This window comes from Dendroctonus ponderosae, unplaced genomic scaffold (genome assembly GCF_020466585.1).
Source record: "Dendroctonus ponderosae isolate FM_Combo_2020 unplaced genomic scaffold, Dpon_F_20191213v2 Dpon_F_20191213_1, whole genome shotgun sequence".
Lineage (NCBI taxonomy): Eukaryota > Metazoa > Arthropoda > Insecta > Coleoptera > Curculionidae > Dendroctonus > Dendroctonus ponderosae.
This window is the reverse complement of record NW_026017110.1, coordinates 29,018,435-29,039,333: the sequence shown is the minus strand read 5'-3', so window position 1 is coordinate 29,039,333 and position 20,899 is coordinate 29,018,435. Positions and strand designations below refer to the sequence as shown.

The 20,899-nt window shown below is 44.7% G+C and overlaps 3 protein-coding genes and 1 long non-coding RNA gene across 10 annotated transcripts in view; 1 reads left to right on the top strand and 3 right to left on the bottom strand.

Annotated features, from left to right (window-relative positions):
- Positions 1-15,850, bottom strand: part of LOC109538499 (modifier of mdg4) — a 30,559-nt gene extending 14,709 nt beyond the window's left edge. For 3 of the 7 annotated variants that reach the window (XM_019905745.2, XM_019905748.2, XM_019905746.2), the window contains exons 1-3: positions 15,660-15,850; positions 15,190-15,554; positions 14,507-14,924 (exon numbers count right to left, since the gene is read on the bottom strand). In XM_019905745.2, coding sequence (XP_019761304.1) covers positions 14,507-14,924; positions 15,190-15,546 — 775 coding nt within the window. In that variant the 5' untranslated portion in view covers positions 15,547-15,554; positions 15,660-15,850. Of the gene's footprint in view, positions 1-3,884; positions 4,225-4,280; positions 4,533-6,889; positions 7,454-7,505; positions 7,865-9,152; positions 9,333-9,386; positions 9,606-9,656; positions 9,760-10,716; positions 10,861-10,915; positions 11,132-11,190; positions 11,276-14,506; positions 14,925-15,189; positions 15,555-15,659 lie in introns of those variants that run through there. The other 4 variants (XM_019905749.2, XM_048660635.1, XM_048660634.1 and 1 more) reach the window with 4 other exon arrangements.
- LOC109538502 lies at positions 11,645-14,500 on the bottom strand. Its single transcript, XR_002172052.2, has 2 exons — positions 11,804-14,500; positions 11,645-11,744 (listed from the first exon to the last, which is right to left on the bottom strand). It is a non-coding gene; the product is annotated as an uncharacterized LOC109538502 (long non-coding RNA).
- A 947-nt stretch (positions 15,851-16,797) lies between the features above and the next one.
- On the top strand, positions 16,798-18,057 carry LOC109538500 (dnaJ homolog subfamily C member 25 homolog). The gene has a single exon (XM_019905750.2). The coding sequence runs from the start codon at positions 17,017-17,019 to the stop codon at positions 18,013-18,015; it is 999 nt and encodes a 332-aa protein (XP_019761309.1). The 5' UTR covers positions 16,798-17,016; the 3' UTR covers positions 18,016-18,057.
- Positions 17,987-19,699, bottom strand: LOC109538501 (non-structural maintenance of chromosomes element 4 homolog A). Its single transcript, XM_019905751.2, has 5 exons — positions 19,174-19,699; positions 18,887-19,116; positions 18,424-18,829; positions 18,254-18,366; positions 17,987-18,114 (listed from the first exon to the last, which is right to left on the bottom strand). Exons 1-5 carry the CDS (start codon positions 19,274-19,276, stop codon positions 18,061-18,063), a joined length of 906 nt encoding a protein of 301 aa, XP_019761310.2. The 5' UTR covers positions 19,277-19,699; the 3' UTR covers positions 17,987-18,060.
- Positions 19,700-20,899: the final 1,200 nt, after the last annotated feature.

The window sequence follows — 20,899 nt, the reverse complement described above, 5'->3', positions numbered from 1 at the left end:
CGTATTTTGCTGTATTTCGCACACAACCACATGGTTCGCCCGGCGTAATCCTTGCGGTTGATCAGGTACTCATGATGGTCGACAATAATCTTTGGGTTCTTGATCGCCGGCACCACGTAGATCAGCCCTACAAACAGTCAGTTGATCAATCATCCTGATCCTACAACAACAGAGACACCCCAAATAAACCCCCCAAACCAGTCAAGGTATAGTTTAATGGGGGTTGGTCACACTAACAAGAGAAAGTTGATGGTTTTCCTAGTGCTTTCCAGTGCGCACTATAGTGACAGCCTGCACCAAATAGTGCTCGCTCAATTTGGGGTTCATGGGGGGATGGTTGTGAAAGCGGTTGACATTCACCACCCGGCCGTAAGTAACCAAGGTGGCGGCGCATTTGCACTTGAAGTACTGTGTGCACCGCCACCGGGTTCTCGACCCTTGTCTGGTGTTGATGGTAAATTCATTGCTATCCAGGATGATCTTTGGATTCTTTGTGCCGGCTCCCACATGAATAAACCCTGAAAACCGTCGGAGTTACACAATAATCGGATAACCCTCTAAGAACATGGAGGGAGAAAAAGCACCCATCTCTACACGAAAGCTTTTATAAGATATCCAAATGAAAATGCGAAGAGTAGAGAAGGTTGTAGTCTAAAGTATCAGGCGGCGGATGGTTGTGTTCTTCTCTCAAGAACCGGATCTTATTCTCATAAGTGACGATTTTTCCTCGGCATTTCTGGCGCTTGAACTGGCAGGTCCAATAGGAGCGACCAAGACGCGGCACATAATTGTGCAAGGTGTAGACGAATCCACGCCACAACACTTGGCCGAAGTTGCTTCGCGTGCCACAATGGATAAACTTCACCAGCTCTAAAATCACAGTAGGTGAAACCTGTGCCTACACCAAGCCCTACAAGCTACTACACTATACTATATAGCTTACCGCTATAGCTACTTTTATAGAGGAGGGATCTACACGGGGTGGCTTTTCGATATCAAATTGTTTTATTCAACCTATACGAAAATCCGCTACACTAAGTTTCTGCGGAAGTAGTAGTTGTAGTTGTAGCTCCCTTGCGCCTTCTGCTGCTTGACGTTGAACTTGCGGCACTTGAGCCCGTCCAGACAGATCAACGGCGGGTCGTGGTTGTGATTCTCCCTAATCCAGATTTCCTGGCCATGTGTGGTGAGCGCCGCCCTACAAAAAGTTTTCCGATCCGAGACGCAGCTCCAGTAAGTCTTGCGGTCGGATTTGTTCTTCATGCCAAAAATGTAGTTGCGCACAATCAGCTGCGGCTGCCTGAGGGCGATTTTGAAATATACCAGCTCTAAAATTGAGGCACGTTAGTGTAAAGGGTCGAGACTAGAAGGCGAGTGAGGATTTGGATTCCAACAGTTCTCTTCTATATATGTGTATATATATATAAAGAAGGGTGTATAAGAGAGCACGAGTACAAGGGCTCCTATTCTAGGGCAGTACGTATTGCACAGCTAAATACTGTAGAGAGTAGTTCCATTAAATGCTTCATTGGATACAGAGAATTTGGCAAACATCTCAGGTCTGGGCTTGAGGGGTGGTGGCCTCCACCTTAACCTCATGGCGCAGCATATTGTAGTAGAAGGTGTGAAAGTCCGGCTCGCTCTTGTTGCGATGGACCACCAGAAAAGAGCGGAAGGGCAGTCCGGTGAAGTTGACAGAGGGCGGCATATGGTTGTGCTCCTCCCCAAAAAAGATCTTGTTGCCTTTGGAGGTGATGCGCGACTTGCACCGCGAGTCTTTTTTCGAGCGGCACTCCCAGTAGGTGCGGTCTGACGGCTTGGAGTGTCTGGTGTACACGTAGTTGTTGAGGATCAACTGCGGGTTCTTGCGACCGGCGAAGAAATACACTCGAGTGGCTAAAAAATAACCCACGGTTAGCTGGAAGAGCAAAAGCAACCGGTAGGGGGTTGAGAGTGAATTTAAGGCAAACACTGGCCCTTTATGGGGTTCTTTATCGAGAGTCCATTATCCAGGTCGAAATTGGGTGGTTCTGGCAAGCCGCTTTCGGACCTTGAGCCTGAGCTGTATGGGAGCAAAGCGGCTTACATCGGCGTTCGGTTACAAGGAAATTAGAGCAAAAGTTGTTGTGAACCCTTGGGGCACTTTATTGGATTAAACGCAATAAAACACTGTTTAGTCATTCACTTATTGCGTTCATTCAGTGTCGTACTCAAAAGGCTCGGAGCAATTTCCAACAGAATTGACGCTTAAATATCAAAAAGAAACGTATTCAAGACATGTTGTCAAAAAAGGCACTCTGGATCAGGACTTGACCCAAAAAGGCTGCGATACAAGATCCAGACAGTTCTTCGGCACGATCGGATGATTGTGGGGTTGCCCCCCTATCTGCACCATCCGTCCTGTCGTCTTCAAGCGCGCCCTGCACCTGGTTTTGTAGTAATTGATGCATCTCCAGTAAGTGTGGGCGATGCACTTTTCTCTCACTTCATAAATTGAGTGCCGCAAGATTATCTTGGAGTTGCCCTTAGGAGTGGGCTCGAAGTAGACCAGCTCTAAAAGCCAAGCAATAGTAGTTTTCGATACAAGGTCGACAATTCTGGTCAGGAGAAAATCGGGTTATCACACTCCTATCGAATATTATTTTTTATTCGAAAAAGAATACATCAATAATAGCCATAATTGCATGTTTGAAGTTTTACGTAAATGCCATTTTTCGCATTAATTATGATGCGATGATTAATTATTTCGCATGTGATTTACACACGAACAATAAGAAATAACACTAAAGATAATTTTTCACCTAGCGGCAACCAATAGAGAGATATAGAACACACATTGCAGCTACGTCACTAATAGTGCCGCTGTTATATTAACAAGGTTTGTACCTGCCGTTATTTGGGCACTCTTGACGCTTGGCCCAATGTCAAATGATTCATTTGACAAGTACAACACATGTTATAGGTTACAAATTAATGGGTTTCAATATCATTGCATTGAATGGCAAATAGTGCCTGGAATTAATTCAGTTCCATCCTGCAATTATCAGCGACCGGGCACTAAACCTGTTTTTCCATATCTCTCTAATAACAGCATTAATAGACAAAATAAGGCCTAACGCCGTTCGTATTGATTCAAATACTTTAAATTCAAATTTAATTACAATATACACCAGAATTAAATTGGTAAATGTACACAATTTTATGGACTACTCAGCAAAAACAAACACCTGCTGGCTAATCAGCGTGCTTAAGTCGATATTGGAGGCGTTGCTGGCATGGTTGTGGGAATACTTTATGCTGATACGGTTGCCGCTGGAAACCAGCCGAGCTCTGCACCTGCATTTGCGGTAAAACGTGCACAACCAGATGGTTTTCGTATCATAATGGTTGTTGACGTAGAAGCAATTCTGGCGGAAAACCACATTGACTGACCGCGCCGACTTTAGAAACCAGACCGTCTCCTGTTGGCCGCCTGCAAGCAAAAGTGGCGATTAGTCCGACATCCGTTCGATGTCCACCGATTGGGACATCATGTCCTTGCATTTGTCCTTGTTAAGGCGCGGCTCGTGCACGTGCTGACCAATCACCGTGACTTTGCGCCCACTGGTGATGATCTTGCACTTGCAGCGCACCGACCGCCGGTTGAAGTACTGGGTGCACATCCAGACCGTCTGATTTTGCTCTTTGCGATAGATCAGAAAGTCGTACTCGTCGACAATTATTTTTGGGTTCTTCATGCCCATCACGAAGTAGACGATGCCTGAAAAACACGCCAGGATCAGTGGACCAAAGCTCTGAGTCTGCAAGGGAATAGGGAGGAGAATAATTCCTTAGGAAAACTCCAACGGCCTCTAGTCCAGTCCTGGGGCAATAAAACCTGCCCCTTATTTGCACTGCAGTGCAGGTTTTATTAGATTACATCTAGGCGGTGCAGGTTTTTTGCAAGCTTTTACTTGACACGCTCGCGGATGATGTAGACGACTTGTGACAGCATGTTGCTGTACCGCTCCGGCTTGACGCTGCGCTCATGATTATGTAAGTCTGCGCTCACAGTCACATTACGCCCGGTAGTGACCAGGCGCGACTTGCAACGGTTCTCCTTGGAGCGGAAGTAATGCGTGCACATCCAGACGGTCTTGTGGGTGTCCTTGCGGTAGATCAGATACTGGTACTCATCCAGGATAATCTTCGGGTTCTTAGTGGCCATGTCGAAGTAGATGTAGCCTAAAAAGCAACCAACTAGAGCGCCGAGCGGCTGACAAGGGCGCTAGTGTTGCAACCCCGGATAATGTTAACGCGTTGCGACAGGCCCGTGGCGGGCTCCAGAACTGTGGGATCGTGGTTATGCGTCCCGGTCACAAACACGTTTCTGCCCTGTGTGACTAGTTTAGATTTGCACCGATTTGATCTGGTCCCGAAGTATTTGGCGCACATCCAAACCGTCTTGCCCACTTCTTTGCGTAGCACCAAGTAGGCGTTCTCATCCAAGATAATTTTCGGGTGCTTGGTCGCCATGTGGAAGTAAATTGTGCCTGAAAGAACAAAATTTGAAACACTAGGATTTTTTTATTGAATGGAGAGTTTTTCGGCCTTTAGCTCTTCTGATAGAAACGAAACCTAGAACAGAACTAAACTAGACTAGAACTAGAAGAAGCCCTATATCGTCTACTCTAATGGTGAATAAATTTGACCCTCCTGGACGCCATCCGCGTATAGTCGCGGTCGTCAGGCCGAGGGGCGTGGTTATGCTTTCCTTTCATATAGGCCACGCCTTTCATGGTAATGATCCGCACCTTGCAACGCTCGCCCTTCGGGTGATAGTAGCAGCTGCATATCCAAGTCGTGGAGTTCACCTGCTCCTTGTGGAGAAGGAAATCATAACCCTCCACCAAAATTTTCGGCTTCTTCTGACCAGTGGTAAAGTAGATCAACCCTACAAACAACCAGCTTGATAAACACGCCCTATTCGCTCCTAGGCAAGCGTGGGTTTTCAACTATTTCAGCTCCTTCACTTCCTGGATTACACTTTTTGAATCTTTTATCAGAGGATTAATGAATGGCTAGCACATGACGCAATAGTATATTTGAAGCTTCTACGACTTAAAGTTGCGGCAGATGGTCACTTGCTGCGACATCATCAGCGCGAGGTGCTGCTTCCTATTGGGATTGGGCGCGTGGTTGTGTCTGAACCCGGTGATCTGGACCATGCGCCCGTTAGTGGTTGCCCGGGTCTTGCACTTGGTCTTGAAGTAACTGGAACAGAGCCATGTGGTCTTGGTGTCCGACTTCCTCACGAAGTTAAAATCGTGGTTGTCCACGACGATCTTGGGCAGCTTGGTGCCCACATCAAAATAGATTGTGTCTGGAAACCACCGAATTATGTCCATGTAGGTGCAACTGCGGCAATGGATGGGATGCAAGAACAGTTTTTCAAAAAGTTTGATCTTTACTGCCCGGAAAACTCTCAAAGGTGCGTCTGGCACAACTGATGACTCCCTCACCATCCCCTGACCCTCTCAAATGACTGAAAGAAACTGCAGGTGGGTGTAACATCAAGAGGAAGCCGATGGTTGGGCGTCCCATAAACATAAACTATCACCACCAGTCCGCTGCTGGTAAGCTTTGATACACTGTGTCCTGAAGTAGGCCACACTTAAAATCAGCGCCTGGTAGTGATTCTGGGTAGAACAGGAGGTGGAGTATGGGAAATGAAACTGCGCCATCCTGGCTAGCTTTCAGAATTTATTCAGGCAACTACCCAAAGTTTTTGTACTTGGAAATATCAAGGCTGAAAGTATACTGCTGGCGGTTGTTGACGCTGGGCTGACTCAGTATCTCCGCAATGTCGTCCTGATCGATGTTGGCCACATCGTCTGTAGCTGGGAAGGTAAACTTGTTGCCTAGCGATTTGCGCATGAATTTGGCGACAAACTCATCCTCAGCCTTGCTCATGATGACTGCAATGTAGTGCTTCACGCTCCTCTGAGCCAAGAGCTTTACCACCACATAGTCGTTCACTTGGGGCTCGAACAAGGTGGAGGAGGGCGAGCCTGCTGGCTCTGGAACGAAGACAGTCGATCAGCTAAAACTCAACTCACTCTTACCGCTTTGGGGGAATTGTGCCGCAATCAATATACAGGTTAAAGTGTGGTTTATTTCATCCCTATTGGAAATAATAAAACCAAAAAGTCCTGCGTTGTCATTTTCTCTAGTTACAGTGACATCTTCCCGGCTCAGCGCTTTTTCAAATTACGGAAACTATCTCCCGATTACTGCTCAGACTTGGACAGCTGCAGGAACTCAGCAATCTGATTCACCATGTTGCTCAACTTGTTCACCCATAAATATGCTGCGCAGTGCATCTGCCGGATTGGTAGTTAAGAGCGCAGAGGACTGCGCATTGCTGGGTCGCAGTTCAGTATACCTTCTGATAAACTCACTAGTTCTGCCCAGTGACCGTAAACTGCCAAAATCGACAATGTATTCAAGGTTGAGAGTTACGTCCTTGTGAGTGAACAGCTTCGAATTCCCCTTGTAGCCTTTACTGTTGATTTTCTGAAAACTCCTCAATTTGACTTTTCTATGTGCGATTGGTGGTTGATTATTAGCGTGCTTTCCAACATTGAGCAGTAGACCCAGAGGGTCGCCGGCCTGAGTTGCGCAACACCTTGATGTGGCTCAGGATGACTTCATCGTAGAAGTCGGTGCCAGCCCATGAAGGTGTTATAGACTCTTTTGTAGTGCTTTGGCGAACGTTCTGGCAACGTGAGTAAAACATGTCCACTTCATCTGATAGTTTGGAATTAATAACAAATCCTTGCGGGTTACCTACAAAAAATCTACTGGCGCCAGACACGGCCCAGAAGGAACAAAGAACAACGCCATCGGATGAATGGAAATGTGGTTTATTTACGCTCTACTATCAAAATATTTTAAGTGGCACCTGGCCAATCTCTGTGGTCTCCCACAGGGTTCTCACGTCAATTTCTTCGCTCTGCGTTTAACCTTCGTGTTCCTGGAAGTGACTTTCTGTGACTAGTAGTGACCAAACCTGGGCTGGATCAGACCCAGTAACTCAGTGTTTCTGCATCCAGGAGGATGATTTTCGAAAGCTATAGCCCGAGTACTGTTCGGGATTGGGCAGTTGCAGGAACTTGGCAATCTGTTTCACCATGTTGCTCAACTTGTTCACCCCGATATGCTGCGTAGTGCATTTGCCTGACTGGTAGTTGAGAAAGAGCGCAGAAGACTGCGCATTGTTGGGTCGCAGCTCTATATACCTTCTAATGAACTCATACTCTTGTCCAGCCACAGTAAATTGGCGCGGGTATCTGGATTTTGCTCTAGGAATTGTCACCATCATGGCCGAGCCAAAGTCCACGATATCTTCTAGACTAAGGCCGCGCAGCTCCGCAGGCCGACAGGCCCCTGTTGAAGCCAATATCAACGCCACCTGCAATTGGCGCTATTGAACACTTTCCCATTACTGGGTTCAGTAGACGCACCTTGTTGGCCAGGTGTACTTTATCAGGAGCTTCGCGCAAAAACCTCTGAACGTCCTTCTGAGTGAACATCTTGGCCTTCTTTGCCTTGTAGCCTTTGGCGTTGGCCTTGAGGAAGCTGCGCAACTCCGCATAGGTCTCAATGTGCACTTGGTGGTGGATGATCAGTGTGCTGCGCAACATGGAATAGTAGGCCCAAAGTGACGCCGGACTGTACGACTGGCGTAGCACCTTGAAGTAGCTCAAAATCACTTCTTCGCCGAACGTATCATTGTCTTGGAGGCTGTGCCAGTCCATGAAGGTGTTGTAGACGGCCTCGTAGTGCCTCCGCGACCTTTCAGGCAACGTCGTCGAGGCCCCATCTGAAACCAGAGGGTTCAAGATCAACCAAGCGAGCCACCGTCACCCACTCCAGCCTCTCGCAACTCCTCAGCTTCTTCCGACTAGGGGTTCAAAACAAAGCTCCAAAAATCAAAAACAGTAGGCAGATTTTACTGTTTTATTGGCGTGTTTCTAAGTCAGTACAGTCGTCATCGGAAGGCGAATCATTGACCTGTTGCCTGCGCTTGCCCACTCTCTTCTTGCTATTGCTGTAGCTGATGATAACGCGCCGCGGCTCCATCGCGCACTCACCCTTAAAGGTGGGTTCATGGTTGTGGTCACGTCTTTTAATCACCACGTGATTACCCGTTGTCACCACTCGCGCCTTGCATTTGTTTTTCTCCTTGGTCAGACAGCACCAGCACATGTTAGTAGGCGTAGTCTGGCGCTCCACCTTGTACTCGAACTTTCCCAGCACCATGATTGGCCGCTTCTGCCCCCTCCTGAAGTAGATGATGCCTGCAAAAGCCTGCGATTAGTCGGTTGAGTTGTGGTGCGTAATGGGTGGGAAAAGAAGAGATCAAACCAGCCCAGAGAGGTTTTATTTGCGATCGGCTTTCCGGTTCTTATAGGTCAGTGTCACGTAGTGATGGTACAGATTGTGTAAATCCTCAGTAAAGCTGGCCGGGTGGTTGTGCTCGTGGTTGGTCACGTGGATGGAGCGCTCTACCGAGTGCAACCGGGCTTTGCAGTGTAATTTTTTTTTGAGGCGGCAGCACCAGCGCGTTTTGGCTGGCGTTTTGCTTTCGATGTAAAACTCAAAATTGTCCATGACCAAACAGGGCCGCGGCGCTTTGCGGAAGTAGACAACCACTACAAAAGGGGCTTGCGTCAAGTTTCGGGACTGCTGAAGAAAATTTGAGTGTACCTTACGGGGCCTCACAAAACGACGCAGTCCCGCCCTGAAGTTTATACAGGGTAAAAACTAAAGACACGCAAAAACATGCAAAATTAATGTATTTTCTTTCAGCACTATATACCAGAGCTGTATACTAGAGTATTCAAGTATTAATCACAGCAGCCTCTTTCTTTGAACGCGCTGCTCCTTGCGGCGTTGCTTAATGAGGGCGGTAGGGGCGGTGTGATTGTGAAGGCCGAGCCTCATTGTGACCTTGCCATTCAACGTATAGCAGGAGGCGGCGCACTCGCTTTTGAAACAGTTCCAGACCTTTTCGCGACCTTCGCGTCTCAGAAACTTGTAGATCTGATTCATATGCACCAGACTGTCTGGCTTCTTGTTGGCGCTCAGAATGAACTCGTAGGTGTAGGCTAAAAAAGCGCTATTCAGTACCAGCTTGTGGAGTGTTTGGATGGAAGGGGCTCTAGAATAGCCGAATAGAACACATTGTCTTGTTCTAGAACGTTTATTCAGCCAAGTGCTCGCGTCGCCAGCGGTTCATCTTGTTGCGCACCATTTTGAAGGGGATCTCTTTGGCCGCGTTCGGGTACCTGCAACATCCACCTAGGCTCTTTTGGCCGCTCGAAAAGAGAAAATCTACCTACAATTCGGCAAGGGTTTCGTGCACGGTCCTGGTAGGAACTATAAAATTCCTCACAGTCATCTCTTTGAGTTCGCGCATAAAAATTATCTTCTCCTCAGCCGAAAAGTCCGGTTCGTGATTATGGGGCTTGTTCAACTTGATATCCTGCAAGGACCCATCATATGGAATAACTGCGCGAGCGTGGCACCCCAGCTTCTTGTACTCCATGCATCGCAGGTAGCTGGAAGCAGGAAAGTTCACTCATTGGACTCAAGTAAGCGGCGCCACTTACATCATTGGCGGTTTGCCTTTGGTGATGTTCACATGGAACACAAAGCCATCCACGATGTATCGGGGCATGTTCGGCTTCCGTCTGATATCGGGCACGGCGCACCCTGAAACGACATTTTGAACGCATCAGTTGCATGCAATGCACCGGATTTTAGGTAAATCAAGTCAAACACATTGGCTTAAGTTTTGCAAATCTCTTCGGCTTTATTGGGCATAGAAGTGAGACGTTTCTTGGCGCGCCATCTACTCATCGAGGGGCGCACGCTCTTAAAGCATCGGTGCATGGCCGCCTGACGGTAACTCAAAGCCACCTCATTGTAGACGTCTTTCAGCGTGTTGTGTAGATCAACGGAACGCCGCAACGCGCTCAGAAACTCTGAGACGTTGTCCTGGTTGCCCTCTGGGCCGTGGCAATGGGTTCCCGACAATCTCAGCTCTAGAGTGTTCAACATCTGAACGGCCCGCGCTTTGCAGCCAGTTTTTGGGTAGAGGGCGCAACGCATGTACCTGCAAAGAGGAGGGAGGCTGCACTCAAATAAAAAGTTAATTCAGCCTTGTTATGGAACCTTCTTCGGGGATTCGTCTTGAAATAACTGGTGGTGTACCAGTACCCATTAGCTAGAAACCTCCCCAGGTGAATGCGGGCTTTTTTGGGCCTCCCACCTGAAACGCTCAGTTTCGATTAGCCAGCCAACGGTGATTTGGACGTACACTCAGAAACCACTTATCGAACTGGTTTTGCACAAATGTTAACGTTTGCTAATATTTATTTAGACACCTTCAGGGCAGAGTTCAAAGTTACCTGCGAATGCAAAAAAACTAGCAAAACGTTGGCATTTAAACAAAAACCGGCTCAATAAGATGTTGCTCATGGACCCCGCCATTTTCCGCAAGTATTTGGTATCTTTATCAGTAAAATCCCTATAGCGATTTGAGCAATCCCTCAAAATTGCGATTGTTAGCCGATTTGTCTAGTTATCGCTTCAATCCACATTAAAAATGAAACAATTTCAGAGCAGTTCAGGCCAACCCAAGTGGCTTCTTTATCAAAACTACACTCGTTTGAAGATTTCTTTATTTTAAATACAGCTTCAAGCCCACTGCCATTGCCTTAAGATGTGCTCTTCATGAAACTCTGTTGCCTGGCGAGATTGATGGTACGCACCGCCTTGGAAAACGGCCAGATCTGCTCGGTTTCTGGATAACTGCAATCGAAAAACCCTCAACTAACTCAACCTAGGACGTGAGGCGAAAACCTACATCGACACGACGCTTTTGTAAACATCCAGGGGCTTTCCAGGAATTCTGGCCGCAAAGTCCTTCAAGGTGCGGGCGATTTCCGAGAATCTGGCCATTAGCAGGTTGGGCGGATGGCTGTGCTCCTCGACCAACACGAAACTCTCCACACCCTGCCCTCTAAACATGTAACCTCTTCCCCGACATCCCGTAGACCTGAACCCCGAACATCGCATGTATCTGGAAACACCTGGGGGTGAATTGGGTGATTGGCAGAAAATATGCAGGAAGCCGCTTACATTTTAGAGGAAAGCGCGCTGCTGCAGCTGCCGTAGGTGTAACCGCCATGGTAAGTAGATTTGCGTTGGGCGCCAAACCTTCCATCTAAAAAGGAGGATTATTTATCTGGGTTTCATCAGTGGGCTGGGGGGCTCGAATGGCGGCCCACCAATTTAAGAAGTTCTTCCGCCATTTCACAGCTATGAATCAACTTCCAAGAAAATTTCCCCTATGAGAACCAACAGGGCTACGAGTTGAGACATGTTGTACAGAACCTACTGGAGCCTCCTACTTCAACGTGGAGGCCATATCAAAGAAAAGGAATTGTCCGTTGAAAACAGAGGAAATCCTGCAGACTGCGCTAAACCCATGCAGCACAAGAAATAATTTCGAAGAACTGCTGCATTACATTTAAAAACAAAGCAACAAATTGGGGGAATCATTCGGGCCCTAAACTCCCAAAGAAATTCCTTCTTACACTAACACTAGCTTTATTCAATATATTTCACATGTCAATTTCAACTTAGTCTGCACAGCACCGGTTACCTCCTCCTACCAGTCAACTGTTGGACCTCTGGAGCAAACAAAAGCCATTGAGTGGTGATCACCGTTTATCCAACTTGGACTACGTACCTCTGGGTCTGGTCCGGTTGATGGAAGACGGTAAAACAGCGGCTGATTTGTTTAGATTGAGAAAACAATTAAATAAACTATCACCTTTTGAGACTATTGACCCCCAAAAACCCTAAGTTTGTCTATTAAACAGGAAAAAAAACAGCCATCCAACTGGCCCTTATTATTATAATTTAATTTAAAAGGGTTCTTAATTGCGTTTAAACCCAAATGTCTGGCAGTAAAACATCACATTGCATTCCAAACCCTTTGAACGAGTGCGACAAAGATGTAAATACTCTATTGTGTGTTGAAATTATTCAATAAAAATAACAAATATTACGAAATTACAAAAAAATTATAATCCCATCGATGGGCAAACAGGAGACAGGTTCAATGAATGGTTGATAGGCAAGGATGTTGGTGAGGAAACTTGGGGAAGAAAACATAGTCTATTAGTATCGGAAGCGGGTGGCTATTAAAATTATCATCCCTTTGGGTAGTTAATTCGTGTCTGCAGTGCGTGAGGTACTAGGTTCACTTGTAAGTCGATTGAAAGTTGAAAAACTAAAATATAGCCATATCCTTTCGGCAGTAACGTGATTTGAAATTGAAGTCAGAGATTGGTTTAAAAGATTTTCCCTCATACATATTAAGTAATTGTGAGCCAGAGGAATGGATTGACAGAAACGGCTTTGGCTGCACAACAAAGTATTAATGCCGGTTCATCCACGTATCATTGTTAAATCACTGTTAGTCTTTATTTTTCATTGTTGATACATTAAACCTTTGTTATTAGTATACAAGCTTCAGGTAAGTGCAAATACTTTTGTCTATAAATTCACTTTACAGGAAGGAGCGCAACCGACAACATGGCATTTAAATTATTTGAAGTTGCAAAATTGAGGTAAAATTTGGTGAGTGTAAACAATAAATTGGAAAAATAGTCCGTTTCGATCAGCGGACAATTATTAAAAAAAGAACTATAATTATTAAGTCGGTAATGCAAGATTGTACACCTGAGACACGTTCCCCACATCTTAAAAACAAGTCGATAAATCGTTCAAATCAGCTCGCCAACTGGGCCCCATTTTGAAACCACTCCATACTATTCTCATTCTCTCGCCAATAAACCCCCCAAACCCAGAGCTCTATTTTCTATACAATACTCTACAATATTTATCTTCCAAACAGTACAAAAAACAGCTTTAAGCCGTACCCCATATTCACTAAATGCTTCTTTTCCAAGATTTCGAAACTTTTGGCGGCTCAGTTTAAACAAAAGAAGCCAATTGGGCCTCATTTTGAAACCACTCCACACTATTCTCATTATCCCGCCAATAAATCCCCCAAACCCAGAGCTATATATTTCCTCGCAAAGCATTACAAATTCAGTTCTGCCGTGAATATACAAAGTTCCACCGCATTTACAGCAATATTTATCTAACAAACAGTACAAAAAACAGCTATAAGCCGTACCCCATAGTCTAACTAAATGCTTCTTTTCCAAGATTTCGGAACTTTTGGTGGCGGTCAGTTTAAACAAAAAAAAAGCCAATTGGGCCCCATTTTGAAACCACTACATACTATTCTCATTATCCCGCCAATAAATCCCCCAAACCCAGAGCTATATTTCCTCGCAAAGCATTACAAATTCAGTTCTGCCGTGAATAGACAAAGTTCCACCGCATTTACAGCAATATTTATCTAACAAACAGTACAAAAAACACCTTTAAGCCGTACCCCATAGTCTAACTAAATGCTTCTTTTCCAAGATTTCGAAATTTTTGGCTCAGTTTAAACAACAAAAAATGCAAAAACCCCCATATTGAGAATTTTACCAATTATTAGGGCAACGGCTTCACCGATAAATCAAGAAAAACCCAGCCATTCAGCTGCACCCCTTAAAAATGAAACGTTGCTCTTGTTTAATTGAGTAGAAATTGTGGAGTATAAAAAACACCCGATAGCTTCATCAACAGCTGATCGTTTTCTGCTACTTGCAAGATGTCAAACCACCGAACTGCTCTGCATTCAAAGTAGGAATTCGAGCAGCCCAAATGGAGCAAAGATAGAGTTCGAAGTAGGACCTCTAGCTTTGCTCCAACTGTTTCTAGTAAGAGCTCCCTCTTGCAAGCAATTTGAGGGCTGGCATGTTTTTCCATTGACGAAAAGCCCACGAAAAAACACGCCAGATTTGCGCGCCCTGAAAAACAAACGATTACATTTTAATTACTGGTTACAACAAAACTTACCCGATTGACCGCTACAAAAAAAGAATAGTTGAGAATTGATAGTTGCCAGCTCAGGGAACGACCTCAGCTCACCAAAACCAGTCAAAGGTTTGCTGGCTGAAGCTGCCCTGGCCGCTCACTTTCATAAGATATAGTGATCATTCCCAAATGAAAATGATCACAATTCAGGACGCTGCCAGCCCAAAATTGGGCTGGCCGCAAAACAGGGTGGAAGGGCGATTTTGCAAAACTTTACAAAACTCCCATGGGCAAAAGTAGACAATTATTCCAAACAATGTTATAAAATTAATTTACAGGAACAAATCAAAGCCCTACTTGACTTGACGGTTGAATAAAAACTAGGCAAACAAATTAAGGCCCCTTTGCGCCGTGCAGCCGAGAGGCCGCCAAATCGGATTCTTAATATTAAATTACCTTCACCATGCAGCTGCAAGGCGCAAAGGTTTACAAAAGTGACTAAAAAACCTACCTTGTCCTTCTCCTGTGCCGTCGGTGCTAGTCCCAGCCTGGGGCTCTTCGCCCTCCATCATGGAATAGTCTTCAGCTCCATCCACAGTACTATCATCTAGCATATCGTCCATATTTTCGCCGCCATCGTCGTCCGTCAACACTGACTGATTCTGGTCGTAGGGTTCCACTTTAAATTGAACCGCTGAATCGGTATTTGCAGTTTGTGCCGAAGCGGGTTCCGTTTTCGTAATAGGGGTAAGCGATGACTGCGAATCATTCGAGGTAAGTCGCGCCCGCTTTGCACTTTGATTGGGACTTGTAGTCACTGAAGGAGTGAGTGGCTGTTTTTTTGGTCTGGACATTGGCTTGTACGACTCCTCAGTATGACGCGTCGCAGGTTTTTCAGGCAGAGATTCGGTCTCGGCATCAGTTGAACCCTGAAATAGAAACGATTCTTTTTAGCTCGGAAATACGTTGTAAAAATTGAGATTTGTCGGGATCGATTTGAAACCTTCCTTCTGACCAACTTGGTTTCGAGGAGCAACTATTTTAATTATCGCTAAATAACATTGCAAATTTCATTTTTGTATATAAAACTAGTTGTTTGGCAACAGTGAACGTTCGCACCAGACTCCCCTCTAGCACAATGGGACGGGCTGCCGCGCCCAAAAATAAAATCAATAACAATAAAAATGTTCTTACGTTTCCGTCCCCGGTGAGTCCTTTGATTTGTAAGGCCTCGGCAGTCTTAATGAAAGTGGTTAAATTGTCCTGGCTCACTTGTACCTCACCCTGGTACATGAATTGTAACAAATCACTCATCGCCACATAGCTAACGTCTTTCATAAACACTATGGGGTGCTGACAGGGGTTTGATTTGAACAGTTCTTTGAAATAGGGGCTGCACACGGACAGGACCATCTTATGGGCCTTCAATAGACGGCCCTCAACAGCCAAAGTCACATCCACTAGGTCTTCGTGTTCCAGCAGCGCGTTCATGCCGGAACTCATGTTCTTGTGAAAATTGTCCCAACATAGTGAAAACTGTTCCGACGCCATGGTCGGCTCTGTAAAGACACTGATGGTTAGTCGGTTGCAAAGGACGCCATAATGGCGGTCGGCAGCTCGATGAGACTACGGGCTAAAACCAATAAGACCTTTCAAGTTCGTACCTCGTTTATGTTCCACGTATGCTTCGTTCAGTTCGGACAAGAAAGTCGGTAGTTTGGGCACTTTTTCACTCACTTTCTTAGTAGTCACTCCAGCGGTAATCCCAAATCTATCTTGTTTTTGGGACGCTACAGGAAGAGCCTCGTTGCATTCTGGGTAAAGCTTTTGCGCATCGAGCTTTTGCAGGAAGCCGCCTAGTGACACCTAACAGCATAGAACGGCATCAGTGAAAATCATTGCATAAATTACTATTACTAAACTATTACATAAATTACTTGAATTCATAATTCTTAAAGCCTAAACTCAAACAGCTTTTTTTTAAATGTAGAAAATTTTCACAATGTGAACAAGTGATCAAAGAGTGAACACATTTCTGTCTCTGTCTAATGAACGTGATAGTCGGGCACGCAAGCTAAATCTATCTTTGTCTAAGCCCTTGCTCTTCTTGATGACAGTTGACAGCAGGCTTGCCAGGTCTAACGTTTTAATGCACAAAATATCCCCCCTTATGTATGGGGGTATGTTCTGTGTTTTAATGGTAGATCTACCGTTTTCGGGGTGGGTGCTACTAGAGATTAGTAGACTCTAATCAACTAATCTCTGGTGCTACCGCCCTACCATTATCGTCTCGTCTTTATCTATGCGCCCTACCGGTAAGCCATGAGAATCTACCGTGAAAGCGTATTCATAAAATATCCCCCCTTAGAATGGGAACTAAATAGGGCGAAGTTAGCCTAGGCGCGGGGCGTCGCTAGATGGGGCGATATGTTGTATCTGTCCGAGTGAAGGCCTACACTGGGCCTTATACATACTAGGAACAAAATTTTTTAAAGAACAGTTTAAAATGCAAAAAATAGGTGTAAATGATTTCGTGATAACGTATTTACTAAAATATTATCATAAGTTCGTCTTTATTGATCGGAAATATATGTTTACCATAGAGAAAGTAAAATAATTCTACTTACTCTATGATGTTTACTAGGTTGATAACTGTAAGTAAGCTTGCAGAATTCGGCCAGATAAAATTTAGTGAATGCAATCAGGAATAAAATATTAGATAAATGACTCATATTGTAATCGAGTTTCGCGCGCGTCACCGTCAGGGGCGCTAAACGTAATTCAAAACTTAGCTTATGTCAGTTTCAATTCTAAGGGGGTATGTTCTGTGCTCTGTGATTTATCCGCTCCTAAATTAGCCTCTCGTCTCGTGTCAAAGTGATCCCACCAATGTTCTTTAATGATTGGGACATTTTCCACTCAATTCGCCGGTCGAGCGACACGTAGCACTTAAGTATGGAAACCGGCGTCTCTTTGCCACCAGTACAGTGAGTGCGAAGCCGGGGATAGTTGCCAAAGGACATGTTGCTGTTGAAAGTGGTCGCAGCCCTGCTGGGGCTGATGGGTGCGGACGCCATGCTACTGGAAGGAATCTACTGCGGCAAGAAGAACTGCTACGATGTGTTGGAAGTTACGCGCGACAGCACCAAGAGCGAGCTGGCCAAAAGTTATCGAAAACTGGCCCGTAAATACCATCCAGACATGCACCGGGGCAAAGAGGAGAAAGCGGTGGCCGAGGAGCAGTTCAAGGCGCTGGCCAACGCGTACGAGATTCTCAAAGACGACGAGAGTCGCATAGATTACGACTACATGCTGGATAATCCGGATGAGTACTACGCGCACTATTACCGCTACTACCGGCGCCGAGTGACCCCCAAAGTGGACGTGAGAATCGTGATCGTAGCAGCCATATCCATCATATCGATCGTCCAGTACTACTCGGCCTGGCAGCGCTACGATAGTGCCATCACCTACTTTAGTACAGTGCCAAAGTACCGCAACAGGGCACAAGACATTGCGAAGCAGGAAGGCCTGCTGCCCGACAACTCGAAAAGGGGCCCCAAGCGACAGAAAACTTCCAAAGACCAGATGGAGGCCATCATCAAGAAGGTCATCGAGGACAAGATGGATATCAAAGGGGCCTACGCGAAGCCGAAACTATCCGACGTTGTCTGGGTACAGCTGATCATCTTCCCCTACACGGCTGCTATCTATCTCTACTGGCACGCTTCTTGGTTTTGGCGACACACCGTCCTCAAGCAGCCCTACAGCGACGAGGAGAAGCTCTACATAATCAGAAAGCACTTTAAGATGGGGCAACATCAATTCGACTCACAGGAGGAGGAGCGCAAGCAGGAACTGCTCGATAGGAAGCTGTGGGTGAAGGAGAACTTCAATGAGTGGTTTGAGGAGCAGGAAGAAATCACCAAGAAGCAGCTAGCGGAGAATAACCGGCATAAACAGTACAGGCGCTACATGAAAACTAAGGGAGTCGGCCGGATGACCTTTGATGATTCATAATTTATTATATTTAGGAAAATACAGTTTTTACATAAACCGCCAGTCTTAGTTGTTGCTGGATATCCTGTGTTTTTGCAGTAGCCCTTCTTTAGTGAATTTCTGAAACCCGTTACGCTCTAGTTAGTGCTTCTACTAATCTAATCTTGCATAACAATATTTGGGCAATCGCTTGAATAACAGCGGTTAAATCGATTTAAATCGCTGTTTTTGCCCGCAATTATCCAATATGCCAACCTACCTCCCAAGTGTCCATGTTAATGGAGGAAATAATTTGGGAATTCTGCCCCCCATTGGCTCGGTGCGCTTCGGCTTGGTGTTTCTTCATTGGCTTGATCATCGGCACCAGGTCAACTGTAAATCATTTAATAAGCCTCAAACACTAGGGCCACAAATACTAAGGTCACTAACCCAAGTCCAAGGAGGCCTTGCCGTCCCGAATCAGAAAGCCAAAGTAAAACATGTTCTCTATGGTGGTTGCGTAGCTCTCAGTGTCGATGATATAGTCGTAGTAATTAATAGGACGTTGATGGTTGCATTTGTACGCCTCGTTCAGCACGCTGTTCATGCTTTCGACGATTTTCTGTATATGGGCCTCTTCCTGATCGACGCTCACCACTTTCTCAGGTGCCTTTCTTGCCATTTTTTCGGTCGGTGCTCTCTGGGAGCGTTCCTTCTGCTTGGGTTGCGGCACGTTGGCCAGGTCATACGCTCCATATAGATGCCGCTCAAGGGGCACCTCCGGCACTATCAAACGGGCCAATGACATCAGTGTACATAAATCTGGTTCTTCACTCTCCTCGTTCATGTATTGCGTCTGAAATCGCCCTTCATTAGATCATTGTTTTAAAACAGTACAACCACCGCGGCCTACCAGCTTCAGGGCGAACTCCGCAGGCTCATATGTAGCAGTGAAGACATCCACAGAATGGATGCATTTTTTCATAATCTCACTAGCCGAAGAGATCACTTTGAAGTCTAGCAAAGTCTCGTCGGCGTTCTGCACTCGATCTTCGATCCGCACCTCTTCATTCAGCGCGTTGGCTTGCTGGAGAATATCACCGATCTCTTGGGCGGTTTCCAGACCCATATCGCCCGCTTCGTCTAGAGTAAGAGTGGTAGCGTTAAAAAGGGCGTTTACAGGGACTAACCATCACTAACCTAGCTTCTCGGTTCTGCTCAACAATTCCCGATATGCCAGCTTGCGGTTCTGTTGGCTCCGCAAGTTGGAACTCACGTTTTCCTGTATTCCACTGCAGTTCATGATGTGGCGGAGCCCTACAGCTCATTACTTGTTTTCATCCACCCTACAGCTGTTTCTTACCCTAACCACAGAACATACATAGGGGGGATATTTTGTGACCCTAACCATAGATGAAGACAACTATAGATTGCCCACTCCCTTGCACAAAATGATAACAAGGTTTTTTACTGATACTGTCGCCATCTATTAGCTGCTTCCGACTCTCTAACGTCATTGCCCCAAAGTACCCCCCTCCCCCCGGATGTTCTGTGGTCATTGCTGGGTTTGCGTCCTTACTACTGTGTATTCAGGATTTGTTATTGTCGGCGAGCCAATACTACAATTGAGATTAAAAGATGCTTAATATTCAGTTCGATATATTTGCAATATATCAAATTGAACATAAACATACTCCTAATCTCAATTGAAGTATTTCGGCGTAGCCACAGGTGATTGAATATGTTAATAAAAACTCTATAAACATTTACACATTTTTATTGCAATAAATCAATAGGCGAAACGCCAAATACCATTATATGGTGAAAGGTGTTTGTTATAGAAACCAGAAACATTTGCTCAAGAAGCAAAATCATGTTATGAATCAAAAATTCAGAAATTAAACAAATACCTAATTCAAAGTAACATAACAAATTCATTAATTTAGCACAAAAAAATAAATCAGTACAATATAATGCAGATACATATTTAAGTATGTGTATGGATAACATAATTATATATATAATTATGTTATCGCAAAGTTCTTATTATTAAAGTAAAAAAAGTATTGTAATGTGCCTAGAGGGGCGGCAGCAACAATAGTTTCGGTTTGTAAGGAGAATTAACTATCTAACTAAAAAATTAACTTTATTTTACGGTAATAAAAGATATGAAATACTTTTCTTACTACTCACCTTAGACGTAACTATTATTTACTTCATTTCCCTAGTGAGAAGTTACATTTCCTTCCTTAGGTCAATAATAATTATAAAAAAAGTAAATAATGAGATTTTTAAGTCCACACCTCTAAGAACAAGTCAGATTTCATTTATTTCCACTTCTGAATCTTTATAACTTGAAACAAAAATTCACTAATTTTCCGCTTTTTCCACAAATTTTTCATAGAACTTTTATCTGTTTTCTGAAGACTGATCCATTATATTGCGGCAGCTTGACAACTGAACGTCAGGCTGGCTATCAAATATTGCGACACTTTAGAAAATGAATGGGAAATTCAAAATCTAATTAAATCCATTTAGACAATTTTCCGTGTTAGTAGTAAAAAAATTCTATATACATATACTTTTGGTCGAGAAGCCTATATAATTACGCGGCATTCAAGCATTCAGCACACAAGTTCAAGGAAACATATTTTGCCCAAAAATACAAATTAAAGCAGCACTTTTCAAAAAATCAAAATTAAAATGACTAAAATCAAGTCCTGGGTTCTTCAGTCATTTATTTATTGTTCATTTATCAATTTAAAAAAACGTTTCGGTGTTTTCCACCATCATCAGTTTTACTAAAATAACAGGTAGTCAAAAAAATAAAAAATAAAAATAAAAAATTTTAAATGTTCTCATTAATCTAAAAAACAATAACAGTTTGTCAATAGCTTGTTATATCACATACTAAAATACATTACTA

Bases quoted from the DNA above. Each gene is read 5' to 3' on its own strand.
- LOC109538500 (XM_019905750.2), top strand. From the start codon at position 17,017: ATGTTGCTGTTGAAAGTGGTCGCAGCCCTGCTGGGGCTGATGGGTGCG.
- LOC109538501 (XM_019905751.2), bottom strand. From the start codon at position 19,276: ATGAACTGCAGTGGAATACAGGAAAACGTGAGTTCCAACTTGCGGAGC. The intron at 18,830-18,886 runs GTAGGCCGCGGT...GGGCGATTTCAG, and splicing joins CGGAGTTCGCCCTGAAGCTG to ACGCAATACATGAACGAGGA. The intron at 18,367-18,423 runs GTTAGTGACCTT...AATGATTTACAG, and splicing joins CAAGGCCTCCTTGGACTTGG to TTGACCTGGTGCCGATGATC.